The sequence below is a fragment of the Manis pentadactyla genome, chromosome 4 (assembly GCF_030020395.1).
Source record: "Manis pentadactyla isolate mManPen7 chromosome 4, mManPen7.hap1, whole genome shotgun sequence".
In the NCBI taxonomy this organism is placed as follows: domain Eukaryota; kingdom Metazoa; phylum Chordata; class Mammalia; order Pholidota; family Manidae; genus Manis; species Manis pentadactyla.
The window spans coordinates 72,068,569-72,086,594 of NC_080022.1; the positions used below are offsets into that span (position 1 = coordinate 72,068,569).

The following is an 18,026-nucleotide window of genomic DNA, read 5'->3' on the forward strand; positions in this document are numbered from 1 at the left end:
AGCCACAGTAATCAGGACAATTTGGTACTGGCACAAGAACAGACCCATACATAGACCAATGGAACAGACAAGAGAGTCTAGATATAAACCCAAGCATATATGGTCAATTAATATATGATAAAGGAGCCATGGACATACAATGGGGAGATGACAGCCTCTTCAACAACTGGTGTTGGCAAAACTGGACAGCTACATGTAAGAGAATGAAAATGGATTATTGTCTAATCCCATACACAAAAGTAAACTCGAAATGGATCAAAGATCCAAATGTAAGTCATGAAACCATAAAACTCTTAGACAACATAGGCAAAAATCTCCTGAATATAAACATGAGCAATTTTTTCCTGAATACATCTCCTCGGGCAAGGGAAGCAAAAGCAAAAATGAACAAATGGGACTACATCAAGCTAAAAAGCTTCTGTACAGCAAAGGACAGCATCAGCAGAACAAAAAGGCATCCTACAGTATGGGTGAATATATTTGTAAATGACAATATCCAACAAGGGGTTAACACCCAAAATATATAAAGAACTCAATGCCTCGACAACCAAAAAACAAATAACCCGATTAACAAATGGGTGGGATATGAACAGACAATTCTCCAAAGAAGAAATTCAGAAAGCCAACAGGCACATGAAAAGATGCTCCATATCACTAATTATCAGGGAAATGCAAATTAAAACCACAATGAGATATCACCTCACACCAGTAAGGACAGCCAGCATGGAAAAGACTAAGAACAACAAATGCTGGCAAGGATGCAGAGAAAGGGGAACCCTCCTACACTGCTGGTGGGAATGTAAACTAGTTCAATGATTGTGGAAAGCAATATGGAGGTTCCTCAAAAAACTAAAAATAGAAATACCATTTGACCCAAGAATTCCACTCCTAGGAATTTACCAAAACAATACAAGTTCTCAGATTCAAAAAGACATATGCACCCCTATGTTTATTGCAGCACTATTACAATAGCCAAGATATGGAATCAACCTAAGTGTCCATCAGTAGATGAATGGATAAAGACGATGTGGTACATATACAATAGAATACTATTTAGCCATAAGAAAGAAACAAATCCTACCATTTGCAACAACATGGATGGAGCTGGAGGATATTATGCTCAGTGAAATAAGCCAGGCAGAGAAAGACAAGTACCAAATGATTTCCCTCTTTTGTGGGGTATAACAATGAAGCAAAAACTGAAGGAACAAAACAGCAGCAGACTCACAAACTCCAAGAAGGGACTAGTGGTTACCAAAGGGGAGGAGTTGGGGGAGAGTGGGTGGGGAGGAAAGGAGAAGGGGATTGAGGGGTATTATGATTAGTACCCCTAATGTGGGGGTGATCACGGGGAAGACAGTATAGCACAGAGAAGACAAGCAGTAACTCTGTGGCATCTTACTACACTGATGGACAGTGACTGCAATGAGGTATGGGGGGGGACTCAATAATATGGATGATTCTAGTAACCAATTTGTTTTCCTTGTGAAACCTTCATGAGAGTGTATTATCAATACCTTAATAAAAAAATGTGAAAACTAATAAAATAAAATAAAATATACCTTCACAGGTGAAAAAAAAAAAAAGGGAAACAATACTAAATAAAATGTACATGACACAATAATCTACATCTAATAAAATGATCCTCATTGGTTATTAGCATGTAGTAAAGTGGATATGCTTCACTAATTTGAATGATATCTTGCTGACAAAAAAAGAAGAAAAGATAGAAGATGAAAAGAAGGGCTTATGAGACTGCTCCGACAAGTAGCTGCAGTAGAAACGAGGTAGTGACTTGGTCTGAAGAAATCTATAAATAGTCTGAAATCAGGGATGGGCTGGCAGAGGGTCAAGGTCTCCCAGGTGGAGTAGGCAGGGAAAGGCCTAGGATGTTGGTTCATTGTGACTCCCCGGCTTGCTAATCAATCCTTTGGAGCTACATGCCAGTCATTTCCAAGAAACTACACCTTCTATATGGGTTAAAGCATATCCAAATACGACAGATCCATTATTAAAAAAATTAACAATAATTGCTGCACATTTCTCAAACTTAAACTCTAAAACCACAAAAAGAAAATTTAAAAATTCGCTTAACTTGAACTTTGTATACATATTTCAGGACCAATTAAATAGCAAAACAATGAGTAAATGAGACCTGGATGCTATCTAGGCATTCCAAGGTTATGTTTTATTCCTCTTGCTATAATGCTCCAAATCCTTAAAAGGAATGACTGAAGTACTTAAATTTTAAAAGAAAAAGGATCTACAAAAACAGCAAATATACTTGAAAGATTGTTTCTCCAAATTTAAATATCCGAAATATGAACAGTTATACAGGATACTACCCACTGGCTGAGTAACAGGCATAAGAGAAAAATTTAAATATCTGATAAAGATCTCCTTACTCTGACTGAAAGTTGGTAATGAGAGGCTAGTAAAGGCTGGGCCCAAAACAGAAGAAACCACTTAAGTAACAAATTATGCTACCCTTGGAGAGGCATTAGTTGAATGTTAAGGACTAAAAGTGACAGACTTTGAGAGAAAAGGCCAACTAAATAAAAGAGGTCGGGCAGGACCCAAACTGGCAAGTTTAAAAGAACATTCAGGTTTATATCTTTTATTTTTTTTGGAAACAAGAAAAAAACAGGAAGGATGGGCTTATCACTTGGACTGATTTGTGATTCTACAAAATAAAAATCCTTAAATATAAATACAAACATATTAAATCCTTAAACATAGATTTAAAAACCAAATTCTAGAGACTTGCTGGTAATTAGCATTTTCAATCAATATTGTTTTCAGATTTTAGTCACTTGCTTGAATCTAAAATCTAAACACATAAAACAGTTAAAACAATTTTTCACCATTACAATTTGTTTCTTCAGACTTCTGCACAAATTTTATTCCCCCTGCATCAAGTGCTTTCCCCATGTTTTCTACCTCAAAAACACATACTTATTTTTCAAGAGTCAACTCAAATGTCACTTTATCTGTGACGGCTTCCTTTGATTGCCATAATTGCTGTTTTATACATTGTACCTCTCCATTATAGCTCTTAACATATGTAACAATTACTTCTCTACATGCCTGCCTTACAAAGACAGCTTCTAGAGGGATGCAATGGACTGAATGTTTGTGCTCCCTCAAAACTGAAATTGTATGATTTAAACAGTCATTAAAAGCATGACCTCTGGAGATAAGATTTGAATTCAAATTCTAGTTCTGTTGTTCTAGATGGAATTCAAATTCTAGTTCTAGATAACCATTGTGCCTCAGTTTCCTAATCTATAAAAATGGGGATAATTTTAATATCACAGCATCATATCATTGAATCCTAAGCCCCAGTGTGATGATATCAGGAGGTGGGGCCTTCCTTTGTGAGATGGGATCCTCATGAATGGGATGAGCATCCCTATGAAAGAGACCCCCTGGAGCTCTCTTTACAGCAGGTGAAGATACAAGAAGTCAGCAGTCTGCAGCCAGGAAGAGGGCTCTCCCCAGACACCACCCCTGCTGGCACCCTGACTCCAGAACATTGAGAAATAAATTTCCCTGGTTTATAAGCCACCCAGCCTATGGTGCTGTGTTAGGGCAGCCTAACTAAGAACTAAGGCAAGGGAAAAACTTAAAAATCCTTTTAGCTTCTTCTTTCCAGGGACTAGAAGGTAATGTACATTCAATAAATTCATGGACCAAATGCTTGTTCAGTGCCCAAAGTTTCTCTGTCTGAAAAGTAGAGCCTACTGAAGTTCCCAAGACTTAAACTAAACTATTTAAAGGCTATTCAGCACCGTCATTAAAAGCATGACCTCTGGAGACAGACTTGAATTCAAATCCTAGTTTTGTCATGTGTGATACTGAGATAACTACTGTGCCTCCATTTCCTCATCTATAAAATAGGGATAATTTTAATACCAACAGCATCATATCATGAGTGTGAAATGAGACAATTCTTATAACGTACTGATCACAATGCCTGGTACAGATTAAGTCCTCTGAAAATCATCTCCATAATTCCCCAGAGTATATCTGGAAACATAAAGGAACATTTTTTTGGTTGTCACAGTGACTGGAGGTGGCACAGCAGTTAGTGTCCTGCCCAAAGTATCAACAGTGTCCCATTGAGAATACCTAACTACTGTTTTAATTGTTCTAATTAGCAATCTGAAACTGTATGAGGGAGGAAAGAGCCACTTACAGTTCCTGTATTATCATCTGCTCTTTCTCTAGGTTTCTGCTTTTGGGGAGAAAGAAGAGAAATCATTTCCTTTTTCATTTGCTGAAGAACCTTCTTAAGTTCAGCATTTTCCATTAGGATTTGTTTCTGACGATATTCGTAATCATTCAAGAGGTATTTATACATTTCATCTTCATTCCTGAGAAAGAAACTGTCAGTAGAAAAATGCAGTATAGAAAGAAAAGTCTGGTTAAATTTGTCAGTTTAAATCGGAACTCACCTGGCTTCAGTTTTACCAGTCCTCCAGGAACCTCTTTTTCCATCAGCTCTCCCAACATAATTTAGAATTTCCATAGCTACAAACATAAATGCACAAAACAAAACCAATTCTTACCATACATGCTTAAGTGTTTCAAACCTTAACAGACTGAGTACACATTAGGGACACAAGTGAACCTGGTATGTGGATTAGGATTTGAGTGCCACCAGCCTACACTTTTAAGTTCCAGTTCCATCATGTATAAGCACTGAGATATTGGCAAGCTATTTAACTGCTAAGCCTGTTTTTTCACAGATACAGTGGGAATAATGAAAGTATCTACCAAAGAATTGTGAAGAATAAGAGAAATGTTAAAGCACTTAATACAGTACGTACTTAATAAATGTTATTTTATTAGCATGATCATCAGCAGGCATTGGCAAACTACGACTGCTTTGTAAATATTTTATTGGAACACATTCACCACACCATTTGTTTATATATCATCTACTGCTACTTTTGTGCTATGCTGGCAGAGATGAATAGGTGTGGCAAGAGACCACTGACCCCACAAACCCAAAAATATTTATTACTTGAATCTTTACAGAAAAAGTTTGCCAAGCTCCATCACCATCACCATTGGAGGAGTCAAGGCCCCTGACAGAATTAATATTTCTCCTGCCCCAGGTGGAGATGGAGGCAGTTGGCATAAGGAGGGAGTAAGATGAGAATAAAATCACTGTAATTTTTAGAGCTCATAAAATCATTATGAACCTGTCAATTACAACTGGATTTGGACCAGAACAACCAGATCCCCCATAAAACAGAGGCTGTTATCAAGGTTAAATGTTAAATAAACTTCTCTAACTAGGTGTTAGCTACATTTTATACTTCCAGCATTTCATCCTGCTCTTCAATTTTGTTATTTGCTCAATGAATGAACAAGGGGTTAAATAACCTTAAAAAAACCAATGAGTGCCCATGTGAAGTTTAAGATTTATTATGTCAGAATACCTAAAGATTTCCAACCTTGTCTTAACTGTTTATGACATTTTCATTTTTTACTGATTTTTAAAATAAAATATTTGAATAACTGCAGCAGCTTTGCTGTACAGAACAGCCGCGACATGCTCAACACTGAACTGTGTGCTGACAGCAAGCCAACACCACGTGACAGCCTGAAACATCTGCTCATCAGCTGTTGTATCAGCAAGTCCAGGTTCAAGTTAGGAAAGGCAATTCAGGGGTATCGCCATATAATGTAGGTTAGAGGACAGCCTACAGTTCACTTGGAAACCACTCCTCAATAAATAAATGCACAGATTTCCTAATCCCTGAGTCTTATCGGGACAGCAAAACTTTGTGAAGCTGTACTTTTGTGCGTATGCGTATACTTTTACTTGAATTACGCACACACTTCAATGACATAAGTTGCTATTCAATTTTCAGAAGAATAATACTAGGTAAAAGTATACCTTAGGCATAAATATAACTTTCATAGTCCATCCTTTTGACTAGTGGCTTCAAAAATGCAAAGCTAAACTTATTTAAAGGACCTCAAACAGACATAAATGACATTATGAAGTTAACTACAATCATACTTCTTTTGATATTCAGAAACAAATCCTGACTTTTAATATTACCGATTTTTTACTATGGAAGATTAATGTCCTCTGGCTTAAGTGTTTCACTATGGGTTAATTCTACCCCTGTCATGTTAAAAAGAAGTACACAATTCTTATAAGCAACTAATGAAGCTAAGTAAAGCAAAATTTATCATTAAACAGATGTCTAAATTTCTGGTTTATATGTCTATACACCATCTAAAAACAATTGCATAAAGCATGACAATAACACTCATGAGTTAATGGGCTGGATCTTTTACATTTACTTCTTGGCAAAATATTAGCTTATTTATTCTCTTTGCTCTATCTAAACCAGCTGCTTCTTACCTATTCTTTTATCCTTCTTGTTCATAACAAGTTGATGTAGACGTTCCTTTAATTTATTATATTCACGTTCTTTTCTCTTCATATCATGATTATACTGAGTAGCTCGACTTGCAATGATATTTTGTAATTTCTGTACCTGAAAAAAGCATTTCCTATCAAATGAGTCCCTTTAGGATTGATACACCCAGTTAAAGACTTACAATTTCACAAAAGAAAAGAAGTCATAGCATTTACCTTTCCATTAGATAGTTTAAAAATTCAGGATTATTCTTTCTTCTGTCATAACCACTGGAAATCACTCATCAAAATATTATCAAATGAATCACATAAAGTTTTTATTTTTCAATTCTGAAATTTCCAGAGCTGCTAACTTTCTCAATTATCTTCTACATCTTTCACCCTACATATAGACTCTGATCATTTAGAAACCAGGAACTCTTAGCAAAGTATTAAAGTGATTAAAACTTCATCTGAAACAAAGTAAAATTCATCTGCTCATTCGTGGTGACTTCCTTATACAGATTTGAATCTCTCCATTTTTCATCAATTTGTGACAAGGCAAATTAGCCATGGCACATGGCAACAGGTAAACAGGTTTGTTTTTCTCTGATCATAAATAGTTTCCAAATCAGAGTAAGTCCAAACAGCAGACAGAACCAGCTCAAATATTTGCTCAGTACATACTACATGCCAGGTACTAATTATCTAATGTTTATATCTGTTATGGCTTCTCAGGCAGTCCTTGATAGGAAGTATGTCTATTCTATATAGACATTCTTAATCTCTGCTGGAGATGATCATGTTTAACTTAATCCTTACTAAAGATGAACTATATTCAATCTATTTAACTGTAATCAATAGACAAGTCAAAATTTCTGTGAAATATCTCAAGGATAATGCATAAGCAACCTTATAATTCAGTTACTTCATTACTCACTAAATATAATGTTATACTGTTAAATAATCAAATATGGTAAAATGTGTTTAAATCACTGTAAAGTCCTTAAAGAAATATGCTTCCCTAAAAGTCCTCAATTATAGTTAAAATAGCATATACAACACTAAAAATAAGTATTATATTTTTACAATTATCACATGGTCAGAGATCAACTGGAAAGCAATAAAAAACAATGTTTTTTTCTTACTTAAATAAAAAAAAATGTTTCCAATGCATTAACTCTATAGGCTCCAATACTATGTAACCGCGAAAGCAGAAATGAGATTATAACTTAATATCTTTAGTTTCAGACATGAGATTTTTAAAGTATATTGCTTTCCTTAATGGTAACTCTTGTGCCCATTTAATCAAGTAACTGCAAGACTGGATGAACAATGTCAGTATTTAAGATAGTGCAAGAAGAGGCATGCCAGCTATTACACACAGGTATGGCAAAGAATAAAAGATGTGCATTTAAAGCACCCCTGTGCCTAAGAAAAAGTGATAGTGCCTGTGAGTCAAGAACAGACAGTACAGGACACTGGTTGTCACAGGCTATATGGACAAGCTGAGTGGATCCACTTGCAGCAAGCAGGGAGAGCCCCTGACCTAATTAAATACGAAACACTACTGTACACAGAGGTCCATCATACAAATTTGACACAGGATGAATAAAAGTTTCTTTCCTGTTTTAAAGTGGCTCTTATGGCCACCTCAAATTATAAAAAAAAAAACACATAACTTCACTTGAACTTTATCAGTTCTTCACAGTAACTGACACTCACTTCATCTTTTTCATTTTTTAATAGCTGATGTAAATTCCGGTTCTTGCATTGTAACTGTCTGTCTCTTTCTTGAAGTCCAATCATCTCTCTCCTGGAGGTTTCTAGTTGTTCCTAAAACATTCATGTGCAATTTGATTAAAATTTACATAGGATTCAGATCAACTAAATTCTTAAAACATTAGTAAAAAAACTTATACATACTAGAGTTTGTTAGCTAAAATTGAAGTTTCATGTCACACAAAATGTTTAAAGCAATTATTATTAAGCTCTTTACTATAAAGTTACAAAATCTAAATTTAAATATCAAATTTTATTTAAATATATTTTAGTATGTAGAAGAGTTTCAAAGTGGATCCCTTGAAAGTGTCTTCATATTTATTCCAGTGATGTTGATACTGGACATTTCAAAAAATTTTTTAATACTTTTTTTTTTTAACAGTTCTCTAGCACATTATTTGAGAAGGAGGCAAAAGTGATTCAGAACTAAATCTGAAGAAGACCAAGCAAAGTGGCAACTCTTCAGGTCAAAAGGGTGACACAACACACCACCAGTTCTCCTTCGCAGGTGGTAAAGCCTCTGAACATTGTTTCCCACTGAGCAACGGCAGTACTGCGGGGAACAGGATGGGATGAGATGCTCACTTTCAATTCATTCCACACATTTCCTGAGAAAACCAAGTTCTGCATGAAGCTGCTGGAATGTTTTTCAAATCCTCTTTATTTTTATAAAATGTAAAAACCACTCGTTATGTCATAATTTACCACAAACAATTTGCACAATCTCTGCAACAATGCATCTCAAGAAGACAGAGAAAATTTAGGAATGTAACTCAGATTACTCTAAGGCTGTCATAATTTTTGGCATCCTCTTTCTGGAGTGTTTAAAACCCCCTATCCTGCCAGACCACTTCACATAGATGAATGTAAAGGTTCTGGGCCAGCTGCTATGTCCCATATGTCAAATCAGAGAGTCATTCCAAGTGATTATCAACACTTTACTTGAACTTATCAGCATGTCTGCAAATCTGTACACCACCCCTACACTTATCTCAGTGAATCATACCATCATTCTCAGTAAACTCAAGACAGAGACCTGGACGGTATCTTAAATTCATGACCATGACTTATTCCCCAAATTCAATTTTTCATAAAATTCTACCCATTCTGCTGCCTATGTTTCCTTCCTATCTCACTCTCTCTTCCCTGACACTGCCTTAATTCTGAGTCCCAAAGCTCTCTGGCCCAGGCACCTGCTCGGCCTGCTAGCAGCTGTCCTTTCCACCAGGCATTCTGAGCCCCCTACCTCCATCCCAAATACAAATGTGCACATCCCCCTATGATTTCTCTGCCCTGCTGTCAGATTAATATTTACATGATGGCTTCCCCCTGCTTACATTCTTCAGTGTCTCCAGGTTTCTGTTCAATGCCTCTCATATCATCTGCAGCCTGGGTCCCAGCCTTACCTCTTAATGCTCATCACATACTTTAGCTCCCACAGAGCTACTGAGTGTTCCCTGAAAGTAAAATTCTATCATATCTCCATACTTTTATACAGGTTATATGCTCTGCCTAGAATGTCTTTTCCAAACACTAGCAAATTTCTATTCATTCCTCAAATCTCCGATCACGTCTTACCTCTCTGTGAAGCCTTTCCTACTCTCCATCCTAAGAACAATTAATGAAGCAAATAATTATGGTTCAATGTGTCTCCTACCAGTGTTCTACAACCTCCTTGTAAGCAAGGACTGAGTTTCACTCATCTTTGAAACCCAGTGCCTAGCACATAAATAATAAATTTTGCTCAACAAATTGAAATGAATGAGTCATATGCTAGACCTAGAAACTCTGGAAGGATAGGTCAGCAACTTTTCCCATTAAATACACATATGTACCTGCAGAAAAATATGTAACTTTGGCACTCAAATCCCAAATTAGAAAATATCCTGGAAAACACTCTACACTCCGGGCAGTCCTAATAAGTGATCACTCCTTAGAGCAAAAGCTCACTAGCCATATTACCAGTATCATTATGTAACTATTCACTAGCTACTAAACAAGACACTTGGCCACGAGTACCCAGATATAAAAAGTTTTAATGTCAAATTACCACCATTTAGGGTTTATAACTCTGGGTCACCCTAATTCCTAAGGCCTTCCATTGGTCTCTCTGATTAAGATTCAAGTATCATTCACAACCCACAGCCTTTTTGTAAATTTAGAGTGTTCCAACTACACAACTACCCTTCCCTCCCACCGCAGCTCCCCAGTCAGCCAAGATACATAGTTGGATAATTTCTATCCCTTAAGTATATAGGATGTACAAAACCTAAATATATTATTAAAGAGAAAACATACTGTTATCACTGTCTATGAACTAAGACAACATAAAACAGCATTAGGTAATGACAGGCTGGTATGGTTAGGTGCTGCTGAGGAGTTAAGGTGCCTCTCTAAGTCAATCCCTAATGTTATGTGTTCATACATAGGTCAACTCTAGGCTACTTGTTTATAGTACAATCCCGACGAGAGGATTTAAAGATATTATGTATTTATTATATATATAACATATATTATATAGTTTTCATATATTATATATAAAGATATTATACAGGAGATCCTATTATTCTCTAATGGCTTTTATTGTTGTTTCCTACATTGCTATCTGTTCTTGGAGGAACTGGGTGAGGAGAGGATATAGAGGGGGGAAAAAAATAAGTAGGAATGGCTAACAGGTGAAAAACCAAAATGCAGCTGACCTTGTAGAGTATGCATATTCAAAGGCTTTTATTTTTACAAATAAGGAAACCCAATGTAAAACAGTGTATTTAGAAAAAGTTTGCCTTGGATTCTGTTACATCCTTCATGTTATACAGTCGTAATATAAGCCCCTACCATAATGTGCCTCTGAATATCTTCTTCCCTCACCTTCTCAAATAAATGAAAAAGAAAAAATTTTTTTGGAAAACATAAAAGAATGAATGGAAGCAAAGCAGAAGCCAGCAACAAATATTCTATAGTTTAAGGTAGCAGATCAATGGCCCTATAAAAAAATATTTCCTTTGCTCAGGGAATCAAGCAAGTTTACAAAAGCATTCTTCTATGGTCTTCTCCAGAGCCCTAGGGACTTCTAAGAGTCACAAGTTAACTGGCCTCCTGTCATGCACTAGTGAGCTTTAGCAACTTTGGCATAGATGCCCTCAAGAATATTTTTCTTGGAATTAACTGATATAGACTCTCAGAGTAAGACTTTTGAAAATTAAGCATCTACTTTATTAGGCAAGATTGAGTGGTGGTGGTGGTAGGGGTTTATTTTCCTCAGATATAACTATAACTATTTCCCAATTTTTCTACAAATTCAGCAAGTCATTGAAAAGTTCATAAAATCAATGCCTTCAACATAGATATAAGGAAGTGGTATGATTGATTAAGTTCACGTTTACTTACCAGGTTAAAAAACCCTAAAACTTAAGAAAATTAGAATTTGATAAAACCAATGAAAAAATATACAGTATCAAATTACATAATAATGGCATTGAAATAGACTGATATGCAATTTCTACCTTAAGTTTTGCATAGCAGTTCTGTAGATGGTCCATATCACTTCCAAGTTTCAGATTCTGTGTTTCCACATTTTCCTGAGCTAGAAGATTCTTCCGCTGAAGTACAAGTAGCTCATTCATACAATTCAAAACAGCAACTATATTTAGTTCTCTCTTTGTCTCTTTACCTTTGGATTCTTCATATAATGAAGGAAAGCCGAAAGTAGTCAATTCCTAATAGGAGAAAACATATTCCTCAAAGTTGGTTAATGAACAACTTGGTAAAGAAACAAAGGAAATCTTCTTAAGATAGTTAAGAAAATAAATACCCTGAAGGAGAAAGAACTGAGCAAACTGGACTCTTTTAACCTCTGCTCTGCAATCACTTGTGACCTGGAGAAAGGCACTCAGGCTTCTGCGCCAATAAAATAAGGGGGAGACCCCCAGTGGAGGGGCCCCTAGGGTGATGTGGAGCCAGCCAGCTCCAGACAAACACACTCACCCTGAATCTAGACTAGGTGGTCACAAAGGTTTTCTCAAACTAAATATATTACAAGTTCCGAGCCAATATACAACAACATACTACTTGTGTTTCACAGTTGTTTTTCTCATAACTTTGATATGTTCTATTATATAACATGATTTCTGCTATTGCATTTTACAAAAAAAAATGTTACCTGATCAAGATACGAAATACTTTGCTCAATATTCTCTTCTGTGCAAAAGGCACTGAAAAAGTTGTGCACATTTTTTGATAAAGGTATTGAAGAACACAGCACTTGCTGTGAGTATAAACTTGATGGAGACATCTTTGTTTCTGAGGTATATTGAGAAAGATTTTTGCTTTCTGAAAGAATCAGTAAAAGGTATTCTTGTAAATAATTTATAAAAATGCATGCAAAGCAAACAATCTCCGTTATCAAAGATTCTGAATTATGTTAAGTATTTTCAAATTAGGACAAAGCTAATTTTTGTATGAAAGCGATATACTTTTTTCCAAAAAGATACAACTATAAAGTGATGTTCTATGTAAGCATGTTAAACTATAATATACTACCATAATTTATAGTACTTCAGATTTATAAAAACACAAAAACAACTATGCCATTCAAAGTTGATGTGATCAAATGAAAAATCAAAGAAATGTATTGAAGTAGTCAATGAATTTACTTCAAATGCATCAAGTAAGCTATTATCCTTCTGAAGCATTTAACTCCACTAATTATGGCACAATGCTTACTTAGCCCTCCCTGATTCTTCTGACGATGAAAACTAGGCATTTTAGAAATATCAATGTCTTTTTCTAGTTACATCTTCAATATCTGTGGTATTATTTTATAGTATCACTGAAAATTTCACCTTTACAATTACTGCTTTAGTTTACAATTAACTTAGACTCAGTTACCTGAAGACAGACCTGGATCTGTAACAGTCATCCACTCTCCCATAGCAATTGCCAGAGCCAGAATACCTGAGGAATCAATTCAGCAGTGAAACATTTAGTCCAGCTGCTGTCACTCTTCTATGTGGGCATCTCCTTAAAAAAAAAATTATAGAATAGTATCCAATTAAAAATATGAAAGCAAATATAAAACCAATGTATAAGGATCAGCTGTATGTCCTTCAAAATATAAGGATTTTGCATTGTTTACTCCCAGGTGCTCCCATATAGAACATGGTAGAGCTCAATAACAAGTGTGTGTGTGTGTGTGTGTGTGTGTGTGTGTGTGTGTGTATCTGTGTAAGGATCAAGATGAAAGGTTTTCTAGTTCTACCAAGGTCATCCATGTTACTTCATATACGAAGTGCAATATGAATCTAACAGCATTGACTCTAAGTAATAAACATTTCCATGTTATATCCTCTAAAATAAACTACAATTGTCATCTACATAAACAAGATTAAAAACTCCTTTGAGGGGAAGAGGGGAAAAATACATAAATAAAAGCTCCTTGGCTGGCACTCCCATTTTTTGTGTTTGTTTGTTTACTAACTACACTGACATAATTTATAAACTTAAGAACTGCATCCTAATAGATTCATCTACAAGTTGTTCTTTACATTATCTAAAAACTGGAAATAACTTACATGTTCCACAGTAGCAGACTGGTTAAATGAGTAGCACATTTATACAATAGAACACCATATGACCTTTCAACACAACCATGTGGAATTAGGGTGGCTAACAAATTCATAAAACACCAGAAATACACAGAATGAAGTATACTAAGAATAAGAAACACATAACTTTTTCAAGCTACCCTTCATGTTTCTGCTTGTTTATAGAGATAATGGAAAAAATACAGTTGATTCTTGAACAACACAGGGGTGAGGGACACTGACACCCAGCACAAAAATCTGCATATAACTTTTGACTCCCTCAAAACTTGACTACTCATAGCATACTTTTATTGATCAGAAGTCTTACTGATAGTATAGTCGATTAACACATTTTGTATATGTATCACTGTATTCTTACAATAAAGTAAGCTAGAGAAAAGAAAATGTTTTTTCAGATTGCTGAAAATCTCCAAAAAAATTTCCAATATATTTATTGAAAAAAATCCATGATTAGGTGGATCTATGCAGTCAAACCTGTGTTCAAGGGGTCAACTGAAAATATTTCTCTATCATAAGAAAAAATTTAAATGAATTATAAATGGCAACTAGAAATTGATTTCAGGGACAGGGACAGGAGCAGCAGAGGTGAAGGCTGCGGGCAAACTGGAGCACACAGGCTGACACTCTGGAGAGCTGCTTCTCAGCTATAATAAACTGTGGCCAGAAGAGAAAGTGGGTCCTTCCCATTTCCTAAGAGATGTTGGATTTCTGGATTTTTATCAGAAATCTCCCAATTTTTAAATGTTAGAAACTAATGAAAGGAACTGTGCAAGTCACCCCATGGGAAGGGGGTGTGGCAGAGGGTCTATAGGGGAGCTCTCACATCATGACCTCAGAGCAGGTGACAGAGGCAAACACATCAGTACAATTCACTAAGTTGTATGCTTAAGATCTGTGTACTTGACTGGATATAAGTTAGGCCTCAAAAAACAACACTTTTTAATAAGCCAAATAAAATGTGACTAGGTAGGATCTAGACTGTGGCTCAAGAGTTTACAACCCCTGTTCTGAATATTTAGGACTGCGGGGAGATATTCACAGTATAATGTTAAAGTGCGATGAAAAACTTCATTCACTTAATAAATATGTAATTGGGCTATACTATGTACCAAACACACTTTCCTAGGCACAGAGGAGACTCTGCTCTTGAAAAGCTCACATTCTAGCGGGGGTAGAAATAGATAAGAAGCAAGCAATAAACTAAACTGATGTAACATTCAGAAAGTGATGAGAACTATAAAGAAAATACAACATAATAACACGAGCATATTGGCACGGGGGCATCTAGATTAGTCAAGGAAGGCTGCACTGAAATGCTGACGTTTGAACTGAGATGTAAATGACAGAATCATCTACAAGATGATCAATGTTTCCTCTGTAAGAGTGCCCCAGGAAGAGGAAACAGCAGGTGCAAAGACCTAAGATGGAAATGAACTCAATAAAGTATGAAAAACATGGAGAAGGTGAGTATGTGTTAAGCACAGTAAGCAAGGACAGAGGGTAGGAGGCTGGATTTTCTCTGAATTGCAGTAAAAAGCTGAAGGGGATTAGACATGAAAGCAAAATGGTCCTCTTTAGGCTTTAAAAAAGAACACTCTGGTAATCTCCCTTCTAAGTAGATTACAGGTGGGCAACAGTGGAGGCTAGAAGAAATCAAGATACTGCAATAGCTCAGGCAAGAAGATCTGTGTGACACTACAGGGAGGCTAGAAGAAATCAAGATACTGCAATAGCTCAGGCAAGAAGATCTGTGTGACACTACAGCTCTAAGAGTGGAAGCAGAAACAGGTGGAAATCAGGGATGAGTTTTGGAGATAGAACCTTTAGGACTTGCAAATGGAAGGAAATGTGGGCAAAGGAGAAATTCAGGATGATTCCTAGGTCATAGAGCAACGAAATATGTACTAAATGATGTCATGTGTTATATATTACATGTTATGTCACACACACATACACAACAGGTAGTTGGTTATACTGTCTGGCATTGATCTTTCGCCAATTTTCTACTCATGTGCCTTGGTAAGAGTATCTTGAACTATCTTGCATTTCCCACTGTCCTTAAATGGATGCCTTCAGCAACAGGATGAACAGGATAAATGCTGAGTCTGCATCAAGAAAGACAATTTTTTTAACTTGGTTTTCAAAGATAGCAGCTGTAAGCAAAATAGGATACAAGGAGCAATAAAACTGTCTACTCTAATTCCACTCCCCTTTGGGTAAATTACTTAACCTCTACAAGCCCTAGTTTCCTCACTGGTAAATTACCCTAAGAATGGCATTTATTTCATAGTTCCCCTGAAGATTAAGTGAGATAATGCACATAAAGTACTTAGCACACTGCCTGGCATATGCAACACAAGTAAATAATATCTGTTATCATTATCATCTAGACACAAATCCAACTAGTATAAATGACAGGAGTTCAAAACCTGTAACAAAATGTACTGTTGCTCTCAAAAAAGTTCAACATCAATTCTTAGATCTGGAGACAGATAACCCTATAAAACCACATCAGGCAGTGGGCTAATTCTCTGCAATCCCTAGGCTATGGGGAGGGGCAAGATCAGAAGTAAGCAGAAAAAGGCACCTTTCCAAGTCCTTTTCTTTTGTTAAGGTATTTGTAAGATACGAGTGCCCCAAGTGCCTTTTCTTCTCATAAAGATCACCAGACACCAAAATGTGTCTACTACACATCCATGCTTTCTAATTGTAATTTAAGTCAGTTACTCTTTCTCTGTGAATTTAGCTCTCCAGTGTCTACAGATTTAGACAGTCAATTATTCACTGCCCTGTTAATTAAATTTTAAAAACCCAACCAACTGCAAAATATTCAGGTCTAGTTGAACATTCACAGTGAAAAGCCAAATGGTTTTGAAGGACTATGAAACAAAAATTTTAAGTAACAATCTATTATTTCATGCCATCTAAAAGTTTCTAGATATCCTCTTCTACTCAATGATGCACCAAATTACTACACAATATGAGGCCTGTGATAAAAGTTACCCAACTAGCTTTTCAAGAAAGAAGGCTGAAGAGTCTTAATCCATATATCCCAAACCAAGAGACTAATTTAAGCAAAGTATTCTATTTAGCTCAATTATAGCTAAAATTTTATTGCTGAAATTTAAAAATTATTTTCATAAAGATATTAGTCAATATTAATTTCAAAAGAAAAAGAAAAAAGGTAACAGAAGCAACCTTTGCTTTGCATAAACCTAATACCATCACAAGTGCATTTCAACGTGAAAGCTTCAAAACCAGCCAAGGACTCCATTAAAACCTGAGACTGGAGCAGAGAATTAAGCTCCACATTATAGATTAATCAAGTCATAGCAAAACATTATATAATGGACATGATAATCCATGACAAGTCATGTAAGAACAAAATTATACTCTTACTATTATTGATACTAGCATTGTTACTATAGTTGCATTATAAAAGAATGAACCTATTAGCTTCCTTTTACCCCCAGTTCTCTCTATATACATACCATTGGTTAGGGAAGCTCTCTAGATCCCAAGATAGGTAAAATTCATGAGTGAATATTATGAGCAAAACACGAAGATTAAAAAATTTAAACATCTTGTAAATCTTTTCACTAATCTAATATTGTTGGGGACCAATTTTGAAATAAATTGAAGCAAAAAAAAAATCTACAAAATAATCCAAAAGTAAGACTTCTCCTATTCTCTACATGAAAGAGCCAAAATTTTGTTCCTTCCTGGTGGATAACATGTACACAGGCTGCTAATAAACTTCCTGCTCCAAGTATTTACCGATGTACATTCCAATAAGTAAGACTTCCTAAAGGAAAACTGTATTAACTGCTGTCCAGTTGTAGTGATTTCAGCAAAAATGTTTTACTATTTCTGAAGAACTACTTTGGCTCTCCTGATGCTATGGGCCCTGAAGTACCAGTGCAATATAGACCGAGTATAAATAAATAAGGAGACACTGGTCTTTTCTGGGTAAAATGATTATGCAGAGCTTAAGAATTATCTAGTAGCATTTTCTAGGTTAGATGCCTGACAGAAAATTGGGAAGTAGTGAGACATCTGAACATAATATAATTGTACCCTTTTTGAAAAAAAAAAGGAAGATCTCAATAAGCTTCTAAATCTATTATTCTTTAAGTCAAAGTATTTTCTTTCATATGTATTTATCTACATTGTAGACAGGGATTTGGGCCGAGAGAGATCAACAGGATTGCTCAAGGTCACATTTCTAATTGGTAGCAAAGCCTGGACACAAAACC

The 18,026-nt window shown here is 35.8% G+C and overlaps 1 protein-coding gene across 7 annotated transcripts in view; it reads right to left on the reverse strand.

The window, feature by feature from the left end:
* SSX2IP (SSX family member 2 interacting protein) overlaps positions 1-18,026 on the reverse strand; it is a 46,841-nt gene that overhangs the window by 13,228 nt on the left and 15,587 nt on the right. For 3 of the 7 annotated variants that reach the window (XM_057500377.1, XM_057500375.1, XM_057500376.1), the window contains exons 2-8: positions 13,055-13,186; positions 12,327-12,496; positions 11,671-11,883; positions 8,111-8,221; positions 6,389-6,524; positions 4,458-4,533; positions 4,199-4,388 (exon numbers count right to left, since the gene is read on the reverse strand). In XM_057500377.1, the coding sequence (XP_057356360.1) occupies positions 4,199-4,388; positions 4,458-4,533; positions 6,389-6,524; positions 8,111-8,221; positions 11,671-11,883; positions 12,327-12,496; positions 13,055-13,097 (939 nt within the window). In that variant the 5' untranslated portion in view covers positions 13,098-13,186. The remainder of the gene's footprint in view (positions 1-4,198; positions 4,389-4,457; positions 4,534-6,388; positions 6,525-8,110; positions 8,222-11,670; positions 11,884-12,326; positions 12,497-13,054; positions 13,187-18,026) is intronic. The other 4 variants (XM_036890258.2, XM_036890256.2, XM_057500378.1 and 1 more) reach the window with 3 other exon arrangements.